The 27,629-nt window shown below is 40.1% G+C and overlaps 1 protein-coding gene across 23 annotated transcripts in view; it reads left to right on the top strand.

The window, feature by feature from the left end:
- Positions 1 to 27,629, top strand: part of LOC134542023 (basement membrane-specific heparan sulfate proteoglycan core protein) — a 649,742-nt gene that overhangs the window by 280,763 nt on the left and 341,350 nt on the right. For 22 of the 23 annotated variants that reach the window (XM_063385827.1, XM_063385841.1, XM_063385839.1 and 19 more), the window contains exons 7-8: positions 4,371 to 4,577; positions 7,855 to 7,992. In XM_063385827.1, coding sequence (XP_063241897.1) covers positions 4,371 to 4,577; positions 7,855 to 7,992 — 345 coding nt within the window. The remainder of the gene's footprint in view (positions 1 to 4,370; positions 4,578 to 7,854; positions 7,993 to 27,629) is intronic. The other variant, XM_063385818.1, reaches the window with a different exon arrangement.

Raw genomic sequence — 27,629 nt, 5'->3', positions numbered from 1 at the left:
GTTAGCTTGCAAGCTGTGGGTCAGAGCATTTATTATTTGAAGTGCTTGAAAACTAACCACCAATGTAGAAATTATTCATATTGGAAAATGTAAATTCTACGAAATAATTTTTGGTTGTGATGAAAAAAAAAAAAAAAAATATATATATATATGTTACAAACATTTAAACATTTAAGTCAATTCGTGTGTAGCCACCAATGTGCAAGCAGCATTTTGGTGGAGCTTACTTTACATGAAAACAATGTTTTCTGAGATTTATTAGATACAAATTGTATCTATCAATTGTCAGTCTGTCAGTTGTAAAATTTTCTTCATTTGCCTTAATAAACCTGTAAAAACTTTAAACTAAAAAGAAAAACAACAGCAAATAGATTTCTAAATCAACCTGTGTGAGAAACATAATTTTTTATTATAAAAATAAATTATGTTCAGTTTTTGGTAGATTTAGAATTGGTGGAACATACTTTTGTTTGGATTTAAGAGGAATTAATGTCCTCCACACATCTTAGCTGTTTATATTTTTTTGCTAATACTTATGTTATTATTTATTCAACAAAATTATTGGCATGACAATTCGAGAACAGTATAATTCTCTAGTGTTAAGTCTAATAATGATATGTACTGCAAACTGTGAATAATATATAAAAAAATATTAGTTAGAAATATGTACCTACTGCAAAATGTGAATAATATATAAAAAATATTAGAATTAAATTAAATGTTAATTGAATATTTAAAAACAAAAATTGCATTGAAGAGTTGTAAATGTTATTGAATTCATTAAAAGTTTTTTTTACTATTTTTTTAAGTATAAAATTACATGTGGTTTAATGGTGTGTGTGTACTTTCTGTTAATACACTTTTATTTCAGGTTTATATATTGTTACTGACTTATGCATTTCTATTTCCATACAGATTTGTAAATTTTTAACGTTGCAGCGCTTTGTAAATTTGCCTCTACATAAGATGATGTCTTAAAACATAGTTATGTACATATGTTGTCCACATTAACACTGTAACACTCGAGTTGTAAATACAGTTCTGGTTCACTGTTTTACACACACACTTAACTGGATGTCGCTTCAAGCCATTCCCATGACGATACCAGGCATTATTGACATTGCGTGACGCGTGCTTACTTTATCAAGTATCTGTTAAAAACATAATTTACTTTCTTTACTCCATTTTAACTCCTTGTTTCCTTCTCCAACACCAATATCCTTTAGTGGAGAAAGCACGGGAATGTTACTAATGTATGTGCACGAGATATTTTTTGTTTCTTGCCTTTATTAACTGATAAATGTGATCGTTAGCAATTATTAGTTGTATATTTTAAAGAAATTGTGTACGTATCAGTATTTTCTGTAGATTATTTATACCTTTAGATACCCTGTAAAATTTTTATTCAGTTATTAATATCTACACATCTTATCTCTCGGTGTATAGCGTTTGATGGGTGTAATTTTGTGAAAATGGAACGGAAGTTTATAAATGGAAATGTCACAAAGATGGTGGACTCACATGTAGCAACATAAACCCTTATTTAGTCACTTTCGAAAACAATAGGGGACATACCATTTGTATTGGTGTGCCAAATGTTACTTCATGATTAGTGAAACTAACCTGGAATATATTTGGTAAACTAAAATAGTCATAGTAAAAAGTAATCTCAAGTTTTTTAAACTACCTAAGAAAACTGGCATTTGAATAATTATAATACATATTCTCCTTCCAAATTCCCAAGCGGCTCAGTAGCAAAGTGGTAGGACTCACACTTGGTAACCTCAAGGAGCGTGGTTCAAATTTCGTCTGGAAATTATTAGCAATTTTTTTAATACCTAATGTTATAATATAAAAATAATTAATTTGAATCAGTTCAATAAGGTTAATGTTTAGTTTGTTAGAAGTTTTTACAGACTGATTTCATTCTTTGAAGCAAAAATAAACATACAAACTTATAGTTAGAGTTATAATAATATGTGTTTTAAAATGTTTCAGGTTAATATTTTAGGAATGCCATATAGGTTTCTAGCATGTGCGGAAACTTAATAGTATTTTTTTTTTTCCGGTTTAGTGAATTAATTTGAACAAAATAGGCAGTATTTTAATAAAATTCCTTGACCAATATCAGGTCCAGAGCCGGGATTTAGGAATTTTTTCCCAAATATGTCTCGATTTTATTGGATCCATTTCTAATAGTTTAAAATTTGGGTCTGTTTAGTGCTGAGTGTGATGTTGGCAAGCAACGTTTACTTTCAGGCCGTGAATTCAGGCGGTGGGTGTAGAAAGTATGTGTGTGATTAGCTTCCAGAAATTTTAGTTTTTGAAAAGTGAATATTTTATTGATCAGTGCATTTATCATGCTCAGCATTATTTTAGAGAATTCTACTTTAAATTCAGTGTTCAAGTTTCGTAGTGACTTCAGAATACATGACTTTACTCGTTACTGAGGTTAGACTTTTACACATCATTGTTGAATACTAAAAGACTTGCACACACTTTTAAAATTATTTTTTTTACTTATGAAGGTTACAGAACAACACCAACTTTTACCTTTGTTTTTACCCTAAATATATATATTATCTATAATTTGTAGACGGAGTTGTTAGTGCAGATGTAGATGCATGTAAATGTAATAAGCCTTTAGTATAACAACAATCAAGAGAAGCATGTAGTCTAACTACAACCATTAATTTTTGCATGACGATTTGTAACCTAAAATTAAAACCTGTGAATATTTTTTTGTTGAGATTCCAGAGTCTTTACCAGCAATAATTTTATTCCTGTGTTTAAAACACTAATTTTTTGATAGCATGCTGCACAGCATTGCACCGAAACTACTAAATTGAATTTTTTGATAAGTGTTGGTATAGTATTCAATTTTCTTTAAATTTTGTTGGTTCCTCCCCTATATATCATTAAAAATTGTAAAATTAGCACAGTAGCTTCAATCTTAGAGATCATAGCATTAAAACTACTGTTTGTTTTATGTAGAAAAATACTTTTTTTTTAAACATTAGGCAAGTAAGGCATGTAAGAATGTTTGGTATTTAAGATGTCAGAGCCGTGGATGTATAAAAGTTTAAATCCTTTTTGAAATACTGTGTATGGTTGTACCCAACATTTTTTTTTATTATTTTTTTTTTTTAGGAAAGTATTTGCTGGAAACTGTAAAACAAAAACTTTCTTTCTTTTTAAATACATAGAAATTTATAAGTCCTTTAAAAATTGGGAATATTTTTGCATTCATGGCTGTGGTCATTGTCCTTGATATCTAGTATGCATCAGCAGTAGCGATAAAAATAATAAAATTTCCAACTGTAATGAAATGTCACGTTTTGTTTTTTGTATAAATTTGTTTGGTGCATGAGTGCAGTGATGTGTTTGGCCTTTGCTACTAGAGTTTGTGTATGCTGTTTTGTGTTAGCTTAGCCTCGCCCTAATATGACTAATATGATTGGTGATGTGTTGTATGTATCTGAAAGCCAGGTAATGTAAATGCATTGCTGGAAGCTTGGAAATTTGGAAACCAGACTTACAATCTGCAAAATACTTTAGGGATTAGCGTTAAATGGCACTTTAAAGTAACTTTTTTTTTTCATTTGCAATTTTATTTCTATAATATGTTCTCTGGGAGATGGTCAGGCAATTTAGTTGGGGTTGACATATCATAAACATACTATAGGTAAACATTTGATTAACGATAGAAACTTGTTAGTTGGTGAAGGTTTTCAAGTGAGTCTGCCTAACAAGCAATTTTTTTTATTGCAGTTAGGTAACAATTGTTTATTGTAAAACATACTCAGTGAGTTCAGTAATGCACTGTTATTCACCTGGCCGTCAGTTTTGCACACTCGGCACGTGTTCGTACTTGTCTTGTGACCCAGAGTATGATCTTTGAATATATATATATATACTGTATAGAAGTCGCGAGTGGATAGGATTTACTTTACGTTTTTCAGGAGCGTATGATGAGCAGCTTGGGAACTTCACCGCTGCAGGGCGCTGCCGTAACGCCCTGTATCGTCTTAGGTTGTTATTTACACGTTAGAGTGCAGCACTGTCGCCCGCTGTCATTCCCCCGCACCCCCCATCCATCAATCACTGCAGCTCAAGGTCGTTTAACATGAGGGGGAAGGGGTGTTTGAAGAGTTCGACACTTGTCCGCTAGGAACCACCACAAGTCGATGCCCTAGAGATGGTGGCGATTGCGGCGGTGAATTAACCAACTTCCTCAAAACCGTATTAGAAATTTTAACCTGGGCTGGCGACTTCTATACAGTATATATATATTCAAAGGTATCATAAAGTTTCCGTACGTGTCCGCATGCTTGCACATGGTTCCTATTGGTTGCACGTCCCCCGTGTAGCAGCATCCCCCACGAGTTCCACGCCAACTTCCGTCGAGCTGAGGCCGGTGGGGACCTCCTCCTCCACGCTGGTATCTCGTTGCCGCGCCGACGACCAGGTCCGCTGTGCCGACGGTAGAGTGTCCATCTGCAAAATTCAGGAGTGCGACGGCCAGCCGGACTGTCCGGGCGGGACAGACGAGCTAAACTGCCCGACCACGCCACCCGGTACAGCCTTTTTCTCTGGCCCCGTAGCTGCTGTGCCCCACCTGACTAACAGCTTTAACTACTGCCGCTTCAAACTACATACATGGCCTTTTTTTTTTTTGCCGTACATTGTGTCCATAAAAGAATGTCCCAATTGCAGCGGTATATTGTAGCAGTTTAATTTAGACTAATTACAACAAATCACACGTCAAATTGAAGATAAACTAACCTTGTTTTTCTTACAAATGTTCAATATGTGCACTTTTAGCTATACGGCACACATCCCACCTAAAGTACAATTCTTCCCACACTTTGATTAACTCATCCGGAGTAATGGAAGCACTAGCCACTTCAATACTGTGTCTCAACTCTGAAAAATCATTAAAAAGCGGTGGAACGTACATTCTATTTTTTAAAGCCTTAAAGGAAAAAAAAAATTGTGTGCTGTTGTGTCAGATGAACGTGGATGCCAGCGAAAAAGAGCTCTGTCGTCTCGACGATCACGACCATTCAACGGTCAGGGACTTCAATGTTCAACCACTCTTGTACAAAGAGATTTTAGATTTACAGGTTCACTCTCGGTAAAGAGCCATTCATTCGCGCTGCAAGCGAGAAAACAACAACGCAGTATTCGCGCATGTGACAATCTGAAACTGTTTGATTTACTCTTTAATTGTGAACTTGGACTAACACTCTACAATGCTTACAGTTGATACTATTAAAATTTATAGTTGGGATATTCTTTTATGTACATACTGTATTTTGTGCCATTGAAATGCTGAAACCAAAACATTTTTGTCATGTCATCAATAGCTTATGACCTTTGCATTCATTACCTTCAATTGGTCGTTTTCCTCACACAGATTTTGTGGTGAGTTTAAATTTTAATCATGAGAAATTATACTGAAGAACGTAAGTATTTATGTGGCTATAATAAATTTAATTAAAAAGCAGGGGCAACTTGCGGCTACCATCTCGTATTGCCTTTAATCTACCACAAATTCACACATACGTCACAAAACAACTAACAGACATATCTGCAAGGCATACATTTGAAATAAAAAAAAATGCAATTGGTTAGTAAATCACCTTAAAATGATTTTAATACACTTAGGATCTATAAAAAAGTTGTATTATATTGTGTGGATAGTATTTCAAGTACTGTATACATAGGTACATCATGCAACGACTGAAGCTACTAACTTAATGGCTATGTTGCAAATATCTTCATCAATTTTTTTCCCCTCTGTGTTTGAGTGTAATGTTACAGGCAATGTTACAAATTAATGTTGGCCAAACCGTCCGTATGAAATCAAACTAAACTTCAAGCAAGTGTACTTCTTCCTATTTTGAGGATTTTGCATTGTTTATAGAACATAAATGTAATATGTGAAATTAATGTTAAAGACATTAAAATTTGTACTGTTTCTAACTAAGAGATAAAGTTAGAAATTCAAAATGTATACAAATGCATATATGCATATATTTCTCCTCAAAGATTTTAATTAAAATCTCACTAAGCAAGTGCGCAGATGATAAAAATCATTGTGTGCTATCATTAGTTAGTTCATTGTTTCGAAACCTTTATAAATGATAAATATTTGAATTAATTGTAATTTAATCTGTTTAATTGGTTTATTTTTACTTTATACTAATTAAATCTGTATAAGATTTGTGGTAACAATTATGGAATAATTTACAATTTCACAGTTTCACCTGATTGATCCATGTATTTTATTTTGTAGGCTTACTGAACATTAACTTGTGTGGTGAAAGTATATCAATGAGGTTACTTAAAAAAAAAAAAATCATTTTAACACTTATTTATTACAGGTGCATATGTAACAATCTGCATCCTTTTGAAGAAAAAAAAAATCTTCAATAAATATTTTGACTTTTAACGGAATATAATTCAACTCAAACATGGCCTTGCAGACTCAGGCAGGTTGAAATCAAATAAAAAAAAAATGGTTTTAGTAAGTGCAATACAAGCATTCTTCTAAGCCAGGATAAGGATTTTTTTGGCTTATTATAGGATAAGTGTAATATAATATCCTTTATATATTTTCTTGTACTGGGTGGTGGCATAGTCATAGTAAAATGATAACAAGCTATGCAGATAAAATATTGAACCTGTTCATTGCAAAGCCTAACATTTTAATATTATAAACAAAAGGATTGTCTTACTATGTTCACATTTTGGAGGTTCACTATCATATTCTCGTGAATTTTTCCTTTAATCTGTACACATACGTAACTAAACATTAATGTTTCCTTCTTAGCTAATGCCTGTCTTTCTTGTGGACATTTAAAATAAAACAGCCCTTTCGGTAAGTTGTAGTTGACGTATTTTTATTTTTTGATTGGAAATTATATAATTTAGTTATGAATTTGATGTTTTTTTTTTTTTTTTAACTTATGTACCACCGGTATAATTAGTTATTCATTTCTTCAGAACATTTTAAATAGTTTAATAATAAATATTTTTTTATTTAATGTATCCTTTAGAGCATGCAAGTAACAATGTAGGTAAAATGGCAATCGTTTTTGCAACTTTTGCATTTGGGATGACACCTTACTACCTAGTACCTACCTTTTACTGGGCATAATGATTGTGTGAATGTGGACCCGGGTCTTTTGATAAAGCTGAAAGCCTAGTGATGTGAAACGTCAGGAACTGACTACAATCGCGAATGACAGCTACAGTTGGGACAGTGTAGTTTTCAAAACCAATTGAAACAAGCTGTCTGTACTCATGCATTTCCACATAATGCAATAAAACGGTGATTATAAAATACCATGTATGTTTAAATTTCAATTCAGGGTGACATTTTTTTTTTTGCTTTTTATACACAGAAGGAAAAATTGTTGAGAAAAAAATTATATGAAGAGAAATGTTTCTATTATAGAAATAGTGTCAACTGAAATAAATTCATACAAACATTCTTGCTGTTTCGAAACACATCATAATCCTCATAAATAACTGTCAGTAGTGTATTTTACCTGTTTTGTTAAACAATGATAATGTTTTACTAATCTTAAAACCTGTTAAAAAATTTTTTTAAGTTCTCTGTGCTGTTTTACATTGTAAACTGTTATTTTGATGTATATTTTTTAGAGATTTTCTGTGTTCTGCAAACTGTAGTGGCTTGCAACTTTTGGATTCATCAAGTTTTATCAATGGTTATTCTTATATGTGCGGCAAACAATGAATACTAATTTGTTTTCAAGCTTCACTGGCGAAGAATGTTGTACGTCTCTGCTGAGCATTTTGTAACGTTTGTCCGACTCGTTGCAGAATGCAGAGAAGGGGAATTTGTGTGTGACCTGGATCGTTGCCTGCCGGCTTCGATGAGATGCGACAATCGCGTCGACTGCACGGATGGCACTGACGAGCAGAACTGTCCGCAGATCCAGACGCCGCAGCCGCCGACAGGTAGGGAACTGCAGCAACTTCGCACAAAACCTTTTCAAACCATCACCTTCTCTTTTTCACTTCTCGTTGCTTCACATCTGTCGCTCGCTGCATGCCTGTGTTTGGCTCAGGTGCTTGGCTCTGGTAGAACTCTTGTTTATTGGGTTGTGTGTGTTTCAGAAAATTGTAACAGGTCTGGTTCTGTCGTCAGACATCTTAAAATTCTGTGATTCGAAATACAGTTAATTCTCGTTCATCTGGACCAACTTGGACCAAAGGCAATTGGGACAGTTGAAAATCTAAATAATCCGAGTGTTACAGCTAATAAGCAAATCAAATTCCTTAAATAAGCAGACACACTGTTTATTACGATGTAAAACTATAAGTTTTGTAACAAAAATACCTTGTATACATGCCATATATTGTTTACAAGGAAAAAAAAATTATAAAAATAACTTTTCACTTCATTTGTTAATAAAAATTTGGTCCACTCTCAGATGTTTCAAACATGCACAGTGTGTAAATGAGGCAAGGTGACGCAAACGCTTTATCATTAACAGTTCAGCAGAAGCGGTGTCGGGCTGATGCTCCCAGAGCGCCATGATGTTTTGTCAGCTGGTGCACTTTCTTAAACTCAACAAAAATCATTTTATTACCATGTTTCTACAATCTATGCAAGAACTATACATTGAATCAAACTAAAAAGTGAATTATTTGGTGTACTTACACTTACTTTCTTGCTGATGTAGTTAAAAACGTTTATGTGAACTTTAAATAAATTGTCTACAAATCTGACCCGGATTATCCGGAGATCCGGATCAAGGAGGGCTGGATAAAAGAGGTTTTACTGTACTTAATCTCGTAAATTTGCAATATTACGAAAATGCAGAGTTGTGGTATTTTGTAATGTAATAGTAATATTATTTTATGAACCAAAAAACCGTTATATTACAATAACATAGGTGTGAGATAACCGATATCTCAACACACAGAACTATAAGATTTCCAACAATGGAACTAGACCAGCCTATTAAGGAAATGTTTAAGTAAAAACCGCATGCAGTGTTTGAAAGCTTGAATGTAGATACATATGCCCGTACATTTATTTACACATATCATATTTGAAGTGTGAGAGGAATAGTATCCTGGTGCATAAAAGACCAGAATTTTTCTCGGGAATGTAGTACAGTCTTAAGTGGGAAAATTTTCTGAGCAAGAAACCTCTTTGTTTTGTATAGAAGACCATTATTTGAAATTGTGACTGTTGTCACATCTCGTGCCCACGTGAGATGGTCATTGTGAAGTTGGGTGGCAGCACTGTGTGTGTGGCGACTAGGGGAAGCTAGTTTGCACGTTATGTGAGTGGGAGTGGCGAGAAGGTTCTTACAGAGACAAGGGAGTGTTAGCATTGAGGACGAGTATAAACATGGGCTAGTTTCTTGCAAGGGGGAGGGGGGAGAGATTGCTTTAGGGATAGGAACAAGATAAGTTTAACTTCATTTGTAACTTGTATGTAATATTTAAATGATGGCAAAGTAATGTATCAATTGTCCACTTTTTAAAGGTTTAAAATGATATTGTTGTTGAACTGGTGTCCATTATGAAATTTATTATTCGGAAATGCTAAGAATAATTGTAAAAATATGTTTAAATGTCGAAGATAATTTGAAGTCAATATACATTCAGAAGTATAGCATTATTTTTGTTTTATTGAAAATTACCTCTTGGAAAGTGTGAAGCTCTATTTTTTTTAATTTTTTTTTTTTTATGATTTTCTGTTGTGACCAAATTTGCAGCCACAACAAAATTAAGTGTAATTCATTTCTTTACAAAACTGTTTTGCTGTGGGAGCTAAGAATTCTGCAGAGAATGTCTAAGGATACCACAGTGTAAATTAAGTTATTATGATACAGCAATTCTTGAACTTTAGAGTAAATTTTTTAATCAATTCATTAATATTACTCTAATTGTTTCCCAAATAAAAATTTAACTTATACATAACTTCTTTATAATGGTATGTACATTAAAAAAATAAAATGCAATTTTTAATTAACGCTTTGTTATTTTATAAAGAGAAACTTAAATTCTTTGTTTTTTGTACCAGATTTACAGTTAGCATTTCTATAATAATTAGAACAATATTGACAAAATTGCCTCATAGTTTCACATTTAATTCATTGTGAATGACTAAACAATTAATTTCTCATAAGTTGACAAAGAAAATTTATTGATTAGCATTACATAAAATTTCTAAATTAAAAATTTCAATCAGTTTCTCATTAACATTCAAAATTTTAATAAAATTTAGTTTTTGTTAGTTTTGACAGAATTTTCATGCAATCATAATCTTGTTTTCAGACTAATTTATTCAAACTTAATTTTTAGGTATGTATTTCAATTGTCATGTTTTGTGCATTTAAAGAATTTCAGGTGCTATATGGGTGAAAACCAAACAATAAGATTGAATGTGAAGTGGTGAATGCTAGTAACACTGGATGTGACGTATCCCTATTGAGGAATGTGATGAATGATGTCACGAGATTAGAGTGGTGATTCGGGTTGCCACCATTTCCCCAGCCACCATCTGCCGCTGCAGCCACCTCATTTCACGTCATTCAAGCCCCAGACTGACCAAAAACTATGTGATTTTTTCTCTCTCTCTCTTGGGTAAGACACCTGACTTCACTTGCTCTACCTCATATCATTGTTGACTTTCTCTTTAAATCAGAGGCTTTTAACTGGTGGTGCACATAAAATTTCTCATTGTTTTATCAATTGTGGCACAGTTATTGTGATAATATCAACATAAACTGTAATTTAAGACTTGTAAGTGACCTCACATACATACCTGCATAAAATCAGCAAACTAATTTAAAACTATTATTTTGAGATACTTCACAATTTGCTGTGAATTGAGTATGTGCATATATTTGAGTACACAAAGTAATTTTCTAGTGTTGTATACCTGAACCCGGTTTATTCTCGGCAAGCTAACAGAAAGTATGTCCAAGTCATGATGCCTTTTAAGTGTTTTAATTTTCGAATAGGTGGTAAATGATGTTCGTCATGTGTAATTGAACCAATTATCGCAGATAATAAATTACTTGATTCTTGCTTCAAACAGCAGCTCAATAAAATAAGTATGGTTTTCCATTTTCCATAGTCTTGTTTTTTGTATATTGTATGAATGCATATCTCAAAATGCTTTCAATTTCTCATCTTTTTAGATAGTGTGAAGGCAGTATATATAATTTTCATGTTTGACAAAAGTTGAAACAAAGTAAAGGAGCAGTGTTTTTGTGCTTTTTTTATGGATTAAAAATTAATTGAAGTGGTGAATGAATTCAATTAAGAACTTGATTAAACAAACTAGAACTGAGAGCTCAAAAAGCTACCTGCTCGGTTAAAATAAAGTAGACTATGTTCACAAAGTCTTTGAAAACACATAACTGTGGATTTTGGAGAGTTAGATATTTGAGATTGTAAGCTGTGAATGTCATGGATCACACTTTGTGTCTGAAGATAGAGTTCAGCAACAATCTCAAAGTAACTTGGAATATGTGACGTGTCTCATCTGTCAGTCCGTGAACAAGCCGAGCCATTCACAATGATCCGCATGTCCATCATAATACTTTTCCATTTTGATGCTGCCAGCTGTCTATAAGCCTTTAATAATGGTGAAAATTTATCTTGTGTAGGTATATTTGAGTGATGATAATGAAAGTTAAGGACTCAACTCAATTTTTTCCTTTGATTTTAATTAAAATATTTTCAGTTAATAATGTTTTCAAATGCAAGTTAAAAACATTTAATGAAAGCAACTAAACAAATAAAGAAACATAAAAAAAAAACTTTTAAGTTAGAAAGGTATCTTGCAAACATTTTGGAGGTGTTTTCATCCGTCCGTCCAAATTTAAAGTTTGGAAAGGTTTTGACGGACGGATGGACAGATGGAATTTCCTAGGCCATCTGATTGGCTGCAGGTCACGTGGTTGATGGATGAGACGGATCATTGTCAGTCATGCTTAATGCTCAGCATCGCCTGCTACGTTGGATTGTGGAAGTTCAGTATATGAGCATTGCATTTCTTGTTCTTTAGCAAACTGTGCCACTAGATAGATTCTGCCAATTAATTTTTTTTTAATTCTCAGGGAAATAATTAGTAATGAAACTAGAATTGAATTTTCTGGGTTTTCACTGCTGGGTAACACTTGCAAAAGTGCTTCTGTGATCCTATTTTCAAAAAAAAATATTTCTTCATTAATAAAAAAAAACTGCTCTTAGTGAAGAAAAAAAATTGTGTGTGAAGATGAGTACCGTGTTATCAGACAGCGAGTCGTAAGTGCAGAATAGTCTTCCGCGATCTTTGTAGCGTGTTAAGGTTTTTTTTTTTTTTTTTTTACCGTAAAGGAAAAAAAAAGTTAGTTGAATATTCCACGCGGATGAATGTTTGATGCTCTCCGGGGGTTGTGAGGATTGGACGCCGCGCGCTGCGGTCGCCCGGGATAGCCCCGCGTGCAGTCGGCGATCACGGGGCGGTAATGGGGTTAGCGCCGCGCTTCGTTCTTGGCCTTTTCCTGGGCGCCTCGCCCCCTCCTTCCGGGCCGCTGAAGGCCTGCTGAAGGCCTGCTGAAGGCCTGCTGAAGGGGGGTAATTTGTTTAGCTAACGGGCTAAGTGGCGCACGCCCCGCGCTCCCTCGCGGCGGCGAAAAAGTCTGGCGGGTAGTCGGCACTCGTTAGCACCTGGACGGCTGGGGCTGTATAGAGGGCTCGGGAACATTCCCCTTTTCCCCGCACACACGGAATGGAGAATGAACTTTTCGCGAGCTTCCCTACCACACACTCACTCTCTTTCTCTCTCTCTCTCTCTCCCTTTCTCTCTCTCTCCCCCTCCCCTGGCAAGCCACGCGCTAATGTTCTTGGTCGGACCGCTTGAAGTGCGCGTGATTTCCTCGCTTAATTCACCCCTCGCGTCTCCCTTTCACAACCCCCCACCACCACCACCCTCCCCTCCTTCCCCCTGCTCCTTGAGGCCTCTCTGCCCATCCCTTCCCCCGGGGTTCCGGGTCACGAGGTGTCTTATATACACCTCCCCCTTTCTCCCCCCCCCTCCTCCCGCCCGGGCCGCGTCTAGTGGAAAGTGCAAATTGGAAATTGAATATTCATTAATTCACCCATCCGTCCAACCTTACTACTTTTTTTTCTACCTCCGCATGATATTAAAAAAGAAGAAGACGAAGGAACTTTGTGCTTGGCTTGCTTTTACTGTCGGACTCCTTCCTCAAACCTGTGCGTGGTAAAAAGTTACACTGCGAACAATTTTTTTTTAACCAGGAAAAATATTTTAAATTGCAATTATATCATTTTTGACATGAATTTCCGACAGGAATGTGAATGTCTGAATCTCGGGTTGGATGTCACTTCGGCTGAGGACTCGACACCGCTTAAAAACTGGTAAACTATGAAAGCTACAGAGTTGAAGTAAATATGTCTTAGAGCAGACTTCTCTGGTTCTCGTGACGTATGACTCACCAGGTTAACATTTGCAGTGATGACGTAATGAGCGTCGAACTGAAGTCAGTGAGAGCCGTCACTCCAAGAGTAATGGCCCCATTTGCGTGATTTAAACTTTCAGTTGCTCGTGAGTGAGCACTGAGTGGTGCTTGTTGAGTGGAATAACTATAAAGTTACTAACTTACATTTTGGAGCCATTCATCGCAAAATTCCTAATCGAAAACGGGTTATTTTTAGAGAAAAGAAAGAAAACAAGCAAACTCGTCTGAGCAGAAACAATTAAGAATGCAGAGAAGTGTCGTAGGTATCGAATGAGGCAAAAAGCACTCGAGAGAAGCCAGCCAGTGGGGCAAAACGAGCCCCCGAACCAGGCGCGAAATTGCCGCTCGAGCGAGCCTCAGCCGTCCGCCTCGCGAGAAGCGACGGGGAATGCAGACAATTGTTTGGTAATGGACGTGTATGTGCTCTCTGATGATTCTGATGCTGATGTGGAGTCGGTTGAGCCAGTGGTTGTGAACGATGGGCCGAGGTTGTCGCGGTTTGGTGTCATACAATATTTGGTGTCGCAATTTTCCTAGCTTGGCCGCCCGACCATGAAGAAAGACAGACGTTCATAGAATTCACGTCAAAAAAAATAAGTTTTTTTTGAATTATTTTACTTATTTCAAAAATAAAATTCCCGTTCAGCGCGATGGAAATTCATTAAAGAAACCCCTGGCGGCTGTATTTCAAAAAACAGCCTACCAAGAGTTTTTTAATGGCCAGCTTAGTTTCTTTAACTCGCAACACAATGCTCCGATTTTTTTTTTACAATCTCAATCAGCTCGGGGCGTAGGTATATTTTCATTTATTCCCGCCACGATTTCGTGACCCAATTTTTTTTCTCCACACTTCGTGCTTTTCATTGTTTGCTTATTTATAATGTAAACGAGGTGCAGAAAAAAAAGTTATGTTGCGTCTTCATTAACGAGGCTGTATTAATTTCACACTCTGCCCATAGATATGCCCGGGGTTTCCAGATATACCAATTTACGTGTGAGAGCAAAGTTCATGAAAATGCTGTGCGAATATAACTTTCCAGGTGGGGAAAAAAAATTTTTTTTTGTGCTCCAGTGCTGTATATTCTCGGCCAATTGTTACCGCTCGCAACCCAAGTTACACGTTGCCGTACTCAACTTTCTGTTCTCAGAATAATTAATTAAAAGTATGACACTTAAGTTTGGTACACCTATTGTTCATTTGTTGACTTGAAAAAAAAATTAATGATGGCTTGGCAAAAAATAATTTTTCTTGTGTGAAATAAAAGAACACGTGGAAAATAATTTATCATTTGTACTGAACCAAAGTTAGGGCGCATGAGATACACAGTGCCATGCTTAAGGGGCATACCTAGTCCGGAGTTCTCGTTAGAGAGGTGGAATGATAAGCGCTACGCTCGCTGGTGCTTCTAATGCAGTGTCGCTTTTAAGCGCAAGGCTGTGGACTGTCTCACAGTCTTCTTGTCGTTCATGGGGCAAGTGGTTTTTCAAGCGATCCTGTCATGGTTAAAATGAAAGAAAAAACCATAATAATAAAATAATAAATAGTCAAGGAAATTATTGAACACGTGAAATTCACATTCGTGATACTTAAAGCCATCAACGTAAAATATGAAGGTGTAGATTTGATTGTGTGTCTGGCGCAGTTATGAACTGTTTTGTTAATCAATGAGAAGTCACAGTTGATGGTGGCTGGTCTGTATGAATTTATTTATTTAGACCTTCCTCGAATGTAACTCTTTTTCCCAATTTGTAGTTTGATTAGAGACAGGGAAGGGGGAGATAATAATGTAAATAATTATTGTGGAACGCACAATTAATCTCATAATGCATGTTGTAAAGTAAAGTCGTGAACAGGTTAAATAGTGACAAATTTTCCCTTCGCAGGTGAAAAACACATCATTATAACGAATTGTTAAAACGAATGCAGGTACTTTTTCTGGCGATTTATAATTACTTTTAAATAACGCATTTTTTATTAGTTAGTTTTGAAGTGTCAGCAAGTACAGAAAAAAATAATATAATTTATTTAAATGATTTGAAATGATAGATACTCTTTTATTATTAGTGTGAATAGTGCTACAAAGTAAGTTTAGTGTTAATGTAAACATAATTTATATTCTGTATACACACATACACATGAAACGGCAAACCATGTACGGGTGAATGGTGGGGTTTCTTGTGAGCTTCGTACAAGCTAGTTTACAAGATGTTGTAGACGGTAAATATTTTCCTGGCGGAAATAATTCGAATTCCTGGACGCCGAGGAATTAGAGATGTTCTGGGTTGGTAAGGGGGGGGGGGGAGTGAAAAAGTGTCCAAGCCTCAGCGAAACACGCTTAACGTGGATACACGCGCTGGGACACGCAGTTTATTTATCGCGTCGCGGTAAGAACCACGTGTCTCGTGCGACTGGGTGTCGCGACCAGGCAGGGTAAGGGGGAACGCGAATATAGATCCCCACGGACACCGCACTACAGTATAAATCCTCGTCGCTGCTAAAGAGCTGTCTCTGCGCGGCCCCTGGCCACGGACGCGGCCTGCAACTTAATCTACCTGGCTGTAGGACGGCTTGCCTAACTCACAGGCGCCCGCCGTAGATTAGCGCGAGGCTACCAGCCACCCAGTGTTTATGAAATCCTTTTTTTTTTTTTGGCCCGAATATCGAACGAGACGCAGTGTTCTACCCACTGCCCCTTCTTCCATGAACCGCACGGAACTCCCTCTGGTTGGAAGAAGAAAGGAGCGCAGCGGAAGGGAGGAAGAAAGGAATAACAACAAAGTACAGAAGCACAAAAGCGAATGCCCCTGTAACGATTAGTCATTGTCAGTGTTCAGAAAAGGGGCTGTTTTACGTTCGCGGAATAGGGGGAGGGGTATTTTCAGAAAGGGCAGGATGGTCTGAAATGCAGGTGTTCCATGCCAGAGTCCCGGTTGTTTACGCGACCGTAATGTCCAACTTCTATTTGTGGGGATTGCAAATGCTGCGGCAGTCTTTCATTCCCTCCGACAGTTGTGCGACCCGGGATTTCAAAGAAACGATTAGGTCGTTCACAATTGCTACCGAAACGTACGCGTTCCAGACTTTTATTAATATCGTGATCGCGTGCATGGTATTTCTTGCACGAGAAATTTGCAGCCGTTGCTTGGAAATATTAAATACACATTTTGTGTAATGTCCATTTAAAACCGAAACAGCAGCTTTTTTTTAATGTATTGAACTTTGTTTTGAACGTAATCTTGCTAATAATTTAATTTACTTCTTTCAGGAGCGTTCTTGCAAAGCTAATGTAACATGTTGACGCTTAAACCCCCGCTAAATGCACACGGGACGTAGCTATTTAACCACTGGACGCGGACTCATGAATTGAGTCCTGCTGGCCGTTTGGATTCGGAACAGACTCACTTCGCCTGATAAGAAAGTAGACACGCGATAGTTAATCTTCCTCTCTTGTGCGCGCACCGCTAGACAGCCCGCATGTCCGCGAGTGTCAACGTGCTGCTATAAGGTGTGCGAGTAGCATCTGCGTAAACCTTTTTTATTTTCGACAGCTTATTTGTTACACACATATTGTATAGTTTCCAGTCCTGGTGTATGTCCCATATTACTTTGAGAGTTAACCCACCCCAGTTCCACAACAATAACTATTTCAGTTGCCGTTTTCCTTAAAATGAAGATGTATAATTTCTCAGGGGAGATTAATTTAAGAAATTATGTCACAATCAAATTAAGAAAATCCGTTTGGTTATGAACCGTGAATTGTCGAAGTACAATCTTTAAATAATAAAAAAACCGCGATACTTTGTTGTGATGTCTTGAAAACTGCCACGTTCAAGATGGCTTTGCTCCGTCATTATCCACCGTGCAACTCACTTGCAGTTTCCAGTGACGGCCTTAGGCGGCGCTTCGGAGCGGACCGCTGCGCTGGCATGGTTGATGGAGAGATGGATGGGAAGGAGGGGAAGGAGGGGGAAAAAGGGGGGGGGGGTAGGCCTCATCCAACCAAGTTTTGTTATTCAGAATCCTCGTTACGTTACGGAACGCAGTCCCAGCGCTGACTCTCATCCCCATTTTCCTCACTCCCACCTCTTCCACGCTGCATTAATCATGCCGCTTCATTACGTCGCCCAGATGCCGCGCCATGATGGCTGTCTCCATTTCTCCCCGACGTCTTGCCCCGCCCCCCCCCCCTCCCCCCCTACCCCTTCACCCTCCAGGACTGTTTTTATTATCCGCCGGCTCGGGTCTCGTGTGAAACGACCTCCGCGACTGGCCACAAATCTCGCGGATGAAACCGCTTCTGCAGGGAAATTACGGGATGGGGGAAAAAAAAGTGAGTGAGAGAGAGAGGGGGTCGATAAACGCGCCCTTGTAAACTCTTTATTATTATTTTTTTCTTTTGAGCATCCTCCCCTTTCCAGTTGGTCCCCCCCCCCCTTTTCGCCCAAGTGGGTTTCTCCGTAAATGTGTTCTCTCGGGGTTAATGAGAATGCCGCGCGCAACTTCTGTGTGGTTGCCGAGTATTTGAAACACCTCTCTTCTCGTCTCTCTCCGTCTCAGAGAATTTTTTTATTTTATTTTTTTGTGACCTCTGTTATGCGGCAGTCCGCGCCCCGCCTCCGACGCTAGGGTCTTGACGTCTTCGGCGAGTTGAGTGGTCGGTCGGGCGATCACTTGAAGGCCCGGGATCCGCAGATTTCCCCGTGGCTTCCGTTGGCTCGGACGCGAGAGGCTTCAGCCGTGTTTGTATTCACGTCGTTCAGGGTGCCATGTTGACAGGGCCGGCGCGTCCATGTAGGCGAACTAGGCAACCGCCTAGGGCGCCAAGTAGCTGGGGGCGGCGCAGCACGACACATAACAGCTGATATCATATGTTTAACGATTATTGAAACTAGATGAAAATGGTTTTTTTGTAACAGTTTGGAATGTTTATATTGATATAAGTAATTATTTAAAGTCCACGGTGACCTGTTTATGATTTGTAATAAGTAAAAAAGTAAAGAAAAAAACACAAACCTGCTTACATTTGATTGTTGACAAAATATTAGGCTTACGTGATGTATTTTGAGGCAAGGAAAAATTTTTTTGGGGTGTCCGGGCCGGGGGGGGGGGGGGCATTAAGGTTTTTCGCCTAGGGCGCCAATTTACCTTGCACCGGTCCTGCATGTTGCTCACGTGACCACGTCAGTTAGGACCCGGAGAATGGAAGTGATCTGCTGGAAATTTTACTGAGCTGGAGAACCAGTTCCTCCGTAGTTTCATGGCGCGGTCATAGACTTTTTTACGTCAAACCTGCTCTCCTCACATTGTTTCTCACGTGGATGCTGGTATAATAGCGAGCTGGCTGACGCTGTCTCTATCCCTTCTCCTTCGTCATTAATTTATTGTATCCTTTACTGCTTTTTGCTGGTAGAATATTCCAGAGGATAGGACCTAACATACTTACAGGTGCGCACACTGAATTTAATTTCAGTAAAAAATTCATCTGACTAAATTTTATTCGATTGACTTAAGTGGATTTATCTGAAAATCAGCGTCTGCGGCTGTGAAATCTACTGAAGGGGGGGAAAAAAAACACAGCCGAAAAACTAGCATAAATTACAGATTAATGAGTATGGTGTAGTCACTGAAATAATTTATAGGATTGATCTGATTAAGGCAATGCCTTTGCATTTTATTTTCAGCGCGTTTCTCTGATTGCAGCAGCTTTAATTTGTTTAAATTTCCTGGTGACTTGAAACGATACATAATGAGAGCCGAAACATACGTTTGACACTACCTAATTAATGAATTATATAGTGGAGTGGTTCAATATTATTAAATGAAGTAATGTGAACAATTTTAGGGAAACTATAAAACTCGCGTTTTTGACACTGGCGTATCCGGAAGGGGGGTGGGGTTAGTACCCTCCCTGAAACCTCAATAATTAAAAAAAAATAATTATAATTCATTTTCACAGTTTTCCAAATTGTCTGTGTTTCGTGATTGTGGAATTTCTTTCAGGTACATGTGGATTGATACAACACCAAACAGATTAATTCAGTGCGAAAGCAAACGCGTCCTGGTTGGCTCAGTAAAAAAGGCAACGACTTCTTTCGCAGACGGCCGCCAATCACAAGGAAGAAACCACTGGTGTGGGTTTACCTTATTGCAGTCTAATAGGCGTTCAGATTTATTCAAGAAAAATGCCTGCCCGTATCTATGTGTAAAAATTATTCTGTAAACAATCGTTTTAGCCATTTCCATACAGTGTAAGTACGGAAAAAAGAACATCTAATCCGCCTCCAGCGTAATTTTAATTGCTTTTCGTAATTCGGATATGTGGAGCAATTTTTAATCGCGTGTTCTTCTCTTGAGGTCTGTACTCCGTATACGAACCCAGGTTGGTGGTTTGGGGTCCTTGGTAACTCACATTACATGCACGTGAACGTTACATAATTTATTTTTTTGCAATGAAGCGCATTTGCAAACTCCGGGGACGAGAAAGTATGTTCGCGAGGTTAGGTTCACGGGCCGCATCGCCGTGCGTGTTCTGACGTCACCGGCTGCGGCGCGCGCGCGCTCAATGGAGACCTATCGCACCCTCGTCGATTGAGCTCTTGCGTTCAGCGGTGTAATCAGTCCTCGTTGGCCCGTTGCGGCTCCATTACGCACCGCCGCTCCCGTAATGAGGACGAAATGCGCGGGCGCGTCACGCGAATAATCCCGCGCAATCGTTATTTTTCTCCTGAAAACCGGGCCGCTGAGAATTCTTTTATTCAGTTTTCCCTTAGGCACCTCGAGGCTCGGTCCCACACTCATGTTGATTTTTTTTTTCTATTCAAGGGCTACATATGAAATTTAAACCCAAAACCTTCCTTATTTGTTGCTTTGCCAACAAATATTTTCAACATACATTCACTTAATGTAATATCATGGCTGTGAACGCTTGCGCAAGTCTTCGTATTTATTATCACTTGCGCGCCTTTTTACACCCAATATGTAACAATAAGTTAATATTTGTGACGGAACTAGAAATTAAAGGGAGGTATCAAGTTAAAATATACACAAACAGCCGTTTAATGAAACTAAATGACAAAAATAAAAGTGAACATGGCTCGTAAGATCGTGTCTTTAAAAAAATAATGGCTTTTTTTTCTCTCTCGACAAACGATTTGCTTGCCCTTTCCAGTTATGATCTTATTTACAATAGTTTAAACAGTTTTGAATTTATAGTACAGACAAACTTATATATATATGTATAAATAAATAATTAGCTTGTGGAACATTTTGACGTCTGTTTATATCGCGTAGTAAAATAGGATCATGTAATTTTCCAGCCTGGTTGTGCGATTTTGCAGCGGGACTGACGACGAGAACTCTGTACATCGGAGAGCAGAGGGATCATCACCCACTAGCACCCCCTCCCTCTCCCTCCCCCCCCCCCCTTGCGGCCCCGCTCACGCGATATTAACCGTAAATGTTCATTAATGCTCGACAAACTGGCAGGTAAACGCGCGTTGATCAGGATTGTGCAACGCGCGCAATTTTCCCCGCGCGTTGTTTTTTTTTTTCCCCTGTCCCCGCAGCAAAGTGCATTACGACGCACACTGACGCAAACACACACGCGCCAAATCTGATTCCGCGGAAATGAAACCCGCCCGGCGAAAGCGGGCAGTTTTAATCGGTGAAAGGCCTAATAGTTACTTCACCGCTGTTGTTTTGTAATTTAGCGAGTAAATGTTTCGGTTATACGTGTAAATTTTTTTTATGAAATTGGATTGCTTCATAGCACTCACTGTTAGTACACTTTTCACTAGATTCGTAGGTGACTGTGCACTGGTTTGGTTGGTACACATACAAAAAAATTAGTGTTGAGATGATGTAACCATGTTTGTTGGGCGAACAAAATCTGTTCCGTGACGGAAATTATTACACCCCAGCACAAATATGTATTATTAGCGTGAAGAAAGGTACGAAACTTCAGAACGAAAAGAAAGAAAACGGAACACATACTTTCGTATCGGCAAGAAAACGTAATAATATTTAGCATAACATTACAATTATAAACTATCAACACCAACTAAATATGTCATACAGCAGTTTTCTAACGAAACAATATTGTTTTTTTTAATTCGGCCGAAGACAAAACGAACGACGAAGTGACAGCCCGCCCAACCAGTGATTACTGTACTGTATCTCACTGATCTCCAGTGATTCAGTTTATCCAAACACTGCCATTTCATTAGCTCGTTTCTTGTGCAATGGGTTTATTATGGGATGAGATATCATACTCAATTGTGTGTGGATTCATGCTAGGTAGTGTGCCTAGGCAGTGATCCTAGGGGATTCGACGGCTGCTTCCTAGGTCGCTGAAAGCATAATACCGACCAGCATGGTCGCTGAAGACTCCCAAGAGACTCTCGGCTATATATAGCAAGCGTGAAGCACGTACAGTATGATTAATGTAGGACACTTTGTTCGGATGTGATTGGTAAATAATCATGATATTGTGTGCATGTGCAGTCTGCGTGTTTCCTCTTTCCTGATAGCAGCTTCGATCTTCGCTGTGTTTGCCTTCTTGTTCCCCCGGGGTGATTTACGGACAGTTTTTTTTCTCAGCGATCCAGCCCCCTGCCGTTGCGTCGATGTGCTTGAACAGTCCGTGAAAGGTGTTGAAAGGGATTGAATGAGGAATGGTTAGGGGAGTGGTAGGGTGATGGGAAGGGGAAGGAGTGGTGGAAGGGGGAGGTAAATGTTCGCTTCGTGTGGAACGCGATCCCCGCCGCGCCAGAACAGCCCCGGCGCTTAATTACTGATCTTTGCTTCGCCCCGCTCTCTCTCTCTCTCTCTCTCTCTCTCTCTCTCTCTCTCTCTCTCTCGTCACTCGATAGCCACTTAAACGCCGGCCGGTCGTCGATTATTGGACTCGAGCGACGCCCTCGACTGTTCGACGTGCAACCAGAGCAGTTCGATCCGTGCCCTTTGTTCCTTTCGCTCGGTTGGCTTGTCTGGAGTTCACTTGGCTGGCTTTAAAACGACCGTTTGGTCGTTAATATTTTGCTTTTTCAGATCTTTCTGTAGGTTCGGTGGTGTGGTTGAGACAGAAAAAAAGAAAGCATTAACACAAATATTCTAAAGTATCTCTAACTCACTCAAATTTAAGTCAAATGGGGAATCTAGCGATAAAGTATTTTACAAAAAGTTAATTCTGTATTTGTCGGAAGGCTTCAAATAAATCATATAGGAAATACATTGAAAGTAGGCATCCAAAGTCGTCTGCAACAATTTATATTTTGGTTTTTAAACCGATAGCAAATTCGTTCATTTAAAAGCTTTTTCTGCATTCATATAGACTAACTGACAAAAAAAATATATATTTTTTCTAGAACATTTAGCGTGGAGAAGTAGGCCTGGTTGTCAGAAAGAAACCTAGTGTAACTAGTTGTTTGTCGTTAATAAAAAAAAGTATGGCCTACGCTTTCAGTTCCAAGAAACAATTTTCTCTTGGCCATTCGCGTCTTTGAGTCTTGAGGCCGAGTGTGATTTTTAAGTGCCCTTGGAGTTCGACCTTATCACTTCGCCTCTCTCACAGAGTTACGCCTCTGGCTAGGCGGGCTTCCTTAGAGACAACTGTCTGTAGCTGTTTCAGGATGTTTATTAAATCCTTTTCGCAAGCAGATGCCACTCAGGAACAATATTAACACTTTTTTAAAAGGCGCGATGTCACGTGAAGCTTTATGTGCCGTTTGGTAGCCAAGGCAGAAGACACACAGAGGATATGATGTTACAACGTTTTCCGAAGGGTTGCGCTCCGGAACTCGAAGTAGGTTCTCTCGACCGCTGACGCCGCGAGCGTCCAGATCTGTCTTCATGTTTCCTGAGGCCCCAGGGAATTACTGTAGCAATGTAATGCTGTTTCATGCCCTACTTGTGAGGACTTCAATCCGAATGCCTGTTAGGAGGAGGAGGAAGAATCGCTCAGTCCACTCACAGCGTTAGGTTGGCTCAGAACAATTGCTTAATGAAGCAACCCCAAGCAGACTCACGCCCGACTGACAGGGATTTCATCATCGCCAGTGTGCGCCTAGGGGCCCGAGTGCCGCGTCTTGGCATCGAACCCCGAGACCCGAGGAGGAGTCCCAGGCAGTGGCGTAGCCAGAATTTGTGTATGGGGGGTGTTAAGAAGCATGCGCCCCCCCCCCCCGTATTAAAGCGGGGGGTCCGGGGGTCCTCCCCCGGGAAAATTTGGGTTTTTAAGGTGTAAAATAGTGCTATTGTAGCAGTTTTCGGTACTTAAATTTAAATATTGTAATGGTAAAAAATTTATTAATTTTAATATGAAATTTGTTTGAGTGATGAATAACAAATTAATTAAAGATTTGTGGCTAAGGGGGGGGGGGGTTTGAACCCCTAACCCCCCCCCCCTGGATACGCCCCTGGTCCCAGGTCGCCTATTTGAGACCCATAACCTCCTGGTTTATCCTATAATAGTTCTGTTTTGGCTTTTTTGATATTGTTTTCTAAAATATGCTGCGAAGCTGTGATGAATGCATCTCAGCGTTAGGTGATAAAACCCCTCGCCTTCCTCGGACACGCCACAGAGTTGGGGTTCCAAGCAGGAAGTCTCCAGGCAGTAGTTCGAGCTGCAAGGCGAGTCACTCGACGAGGGAGTTGGACGCAGAATTACACCGTTATTTCACAGAGAAGGGGGTAAGCAGCCACCGACATTCAAACAGGACAACCGGGCATTTGTCCAGAGCGCCAGTTGTTGAGGGGAGGGTGAACTTGTGGTGCGAAAAAATTTGAGAGGCGTGTAAAAAAAATTTTTTTTGACGTACGGTAAAGATTTTATTTTCAAAATTGCAATGCTGTAAAAAATATTAATATACACTGTAGGTCTACTATAATTATTCATGTTATATCGCCGTAGTTATAACATTCGTATAAGACTGCAACAACCATTTATTAAAATGAAATTTAAAAACAAAACAGCCTATGGCTTTGAGAAACCCTAGTATTCAGTTCAATAATGTGCTTTTTAAAACTGATAATAAATGAAATTGAATTCGTAAAATGTTATAATGTTTTTTTTTTTTGGGGGGGGGGGGGGAACAGGAAAATGAAAAGGTAGTAGGATTGGGGGTGTGGGGGGTGGAGGGTAAAGATTATCCGTACAGGAGCGCTAGCTGTCTGAAATCGGGGCCAGGGCAAGAAGAGTGGAGCATCGTCAGCTGTCACGCGGCACTTGTGTATCTCCTCCTCTCGGTCCCTAATTTCCCGACCGCGATCCGGCAATAACGTGACGTCACAGTACGTCGCCCCTCCACCGCCCCCCCCCCTCCTTTTTTTGCCCAGCTAAACCACACACTCGCCCGAACGCGCTCGTTCCGATTGTTTTGATGGAAAGGCCCCCCCCGTCCTCTCCGCCACAGCTTCATAGCCCCGCCGACCTATCGCGGCACCGCTGTAAATCAACCACCCTCGCTCGGGGGCGAGGCGCGTGTCCTGTTGTGTCCGATACGACCGCCGACCCCCCCCCCCCCCTCTTCTTCTCTCTCCCGGGGGCCGGCGACTGAGTTATGGCTCCATTTTGTCGCGCGCTGCCTCGCGGGCGGCCGCCGGCGGGAACCTGCGCCCTGGCTCCGGAGAGCACGCGTCGACACGCCGCGGCCCGAACACTCGCAACTGCGACGGCAGTGCGGACTTAACTTCGTAAAAAAATTTAAAGGCGGAATCACAATCCGTCCGTCGACTCTGTCCGTCCGTCCGTCCGAAAGCTCGGCAGGCTCCAACCTTCTGACGGACGCATATATATGGGTTACGTCAGATGGTTTTTCGGTCGCGGCGGTCAGTTGTTACCAGAACACAGGCCTCTGGTGTTTGTGCAAGTGGTCCAGATGTTTTGCATAATAACATTGCAGGTCTTGAAACAATTTAATCGCAACTCTGAATTCTGCTAATAAAATACGTACCTAAAAACGATAAATAGAAACAAAAAAAAATCTATGTAAATCTCCGAGAGATTAACATCTCTCAAACACCATGTTTATTATTTTTATTTTTTATTTTTTTAATTTTCTAGTCGTTACTATAAGTTAAGTCCTAATTCTGTAAATCATACACGATACTTCTGTTGCATTTGTTGTCGTGCTGCAAATATTTTCAGCAGATATTCACTAAGTGCAATAAAGTGCATGTTAAAATGCGAACACTTCCGGTAATTCTTACACCCCCCACTAAGTATCCTCCCCCCCATCTTCCCGGCTCTTATTAACCCGGTGATTCAACACTGATGTGTGTTCGTCAGACTCGGCGAGACCCCCAGGTCTAGATTCGTGTATGGGGGAGGTAGGGGCGGGGGTTTTTCCCGACCTGGAACACGTTATCCGGGTCACGTCGTTGAAATCACGTCGCCGCTGATCGCCTTCGTCGTCTCTACGTGCCTGTCGGCAAGGCGCCCCCCTCCTCCCCCCACAAAGGTGAGGGGACGCGGGTATCCCGCGATTAACACGCGCGACTAGTGACCTTCACAACAACCCAGGTCACTTTTCCGTCTGCGGGCTGTGATCCCTGACACACCCCGCCACCCCTCCCCAAGTTAATGGCACCGAGCTGGGTCCGAGACACCCTGAAGATGGCGACCGCAGGGCCCGCCGAAACGCTTCGCCTTCGACGCCGCTGGAACCCCCCCTCAGGTCGAGAAACCGCAGGCAATGACCGCGAAATCCCGAGCTCCCTCATTATGCACCTTGTTTCTCGTGATCATTTTGATATTTTGAATCACAACTTTTCTTATGAAATTTGTTCATTCGTACATAATGTTTTATTTTGTAGTTAAGATTCCAATTTTTTTTTCGTTAACCTCAAGTTCCGTTAAGTTCTTTTTGGAGTTGCTGCGTCAGTTTCAATGATATACACTTGTTTTCAAAGTAATTCAATGTGTCATGCATATTAAACGTTCCATGTTGGTGGAACTATTAAAACTGCTTTTTTATCTTTGGCATGGCCCCCCACAAGGGAGGGGCTGGGTCTGGAGGGGGCCCGGGCCCAGCCTTATTTTATTTTTTTGTAACTATTTGCATTTTTATCCCAGTGTGTGAAATAAATATACATACTCGCTGTGGTTATTTTAAAGTAAAATAATTTTATGAATAAAGCTTCGTTTGGGCTTAAAACATAGTAACCATAACTATACACTGTATTTTCAGGTTAAATAACATTCTAAAAAGAGTGTAGGTAAGAAATAACCATGCAATTATAATGTAGCACGTGATTGTAAAATTGTGGGGGAGGGGGGGGGGGCGAGGCGTCTCCGATCCCTGGTCCAGGGCCCGTAATCGAATGTGGGGGCCAATGACCTTTGTCTTTCGACTGTCGCATCTCTGCATGCGTGGGCGTATATCTCTTGTGGGGCAGGGGGTTACTTCCCCCCTGAAATTAAGAAGCCCCTCACTGTGTGGGGAAGCCTGCTTGCGCTTGCTGAAACGCGACTGAAACGGGTTTGATGTCAAAACTATGTCTTAGGGAAAACTTTTCTGCGCTTTTTCAAAGTGGCCTTCTTATCGCACGCATACAGGCCACATGTGGGGAGTACACAGCACACGAGCGCCGTATCTAGAGATGACTCGTGTCGGTTAAAACACGCGCGCAAAACTCAGTTTGCGCGAGTGTTTGTGTGGTTCGTGCGTTTCCCGGGGGGAGGGGGGGACGACGACGACGACGACGACGACGACGTGTGTTCGTGTCGTGCGAAGCGGAGCCAGGAGGTGCATCACGGGGCACACTCCCCCCCTGCACGGGTTCACTCGCGGGCACAACTTTCTGGCGGCGTGCGAAACACCGACGTAAGCGCTGATGAGGACGCCCATTAGTCGGCTCCAGTACATGTCGTCCGAGGACTGGTGCCTCGTCTTCGGCCTGGGTCTACTCTTCGTTGCGCCGGCAAAACAGACGCGACTACGCTCATCGAAACCACACATTTGTGGTCTTCCGCCCCTTTCCCCCCCCCCCCCCCACCCCACGCTCTAGTTAGTTACGGAAAATAATAAGCACGCCGCTATACGATTGTAATTATTGTAAAATTGTTTTAAATCTGAATTTGCGTTTCGCAGGATTTTAGAAAA

This window comes from Bacillus rossius (genome assembly GCF_032445375.1).
Source record: "Bacillus rossius redtenbacheri isolate Brsri chromosome 4 unlocalized genomic scaffold, Brsri_v3 Brsri_v3_scf4_2, whole genome shotgun sequence".
Lineage (NCBI taxonomy): Eukaryota > Metazoa > Arthropoda > Insecta > Phasmatodea > Bacillidae > Bacillus > Bacillus rossius.
The sequence above is the reverse complement of the archived record's forward strand: the minus strand, read 5'-3'. Positions and strand labels throughout refer to the sequence as shown.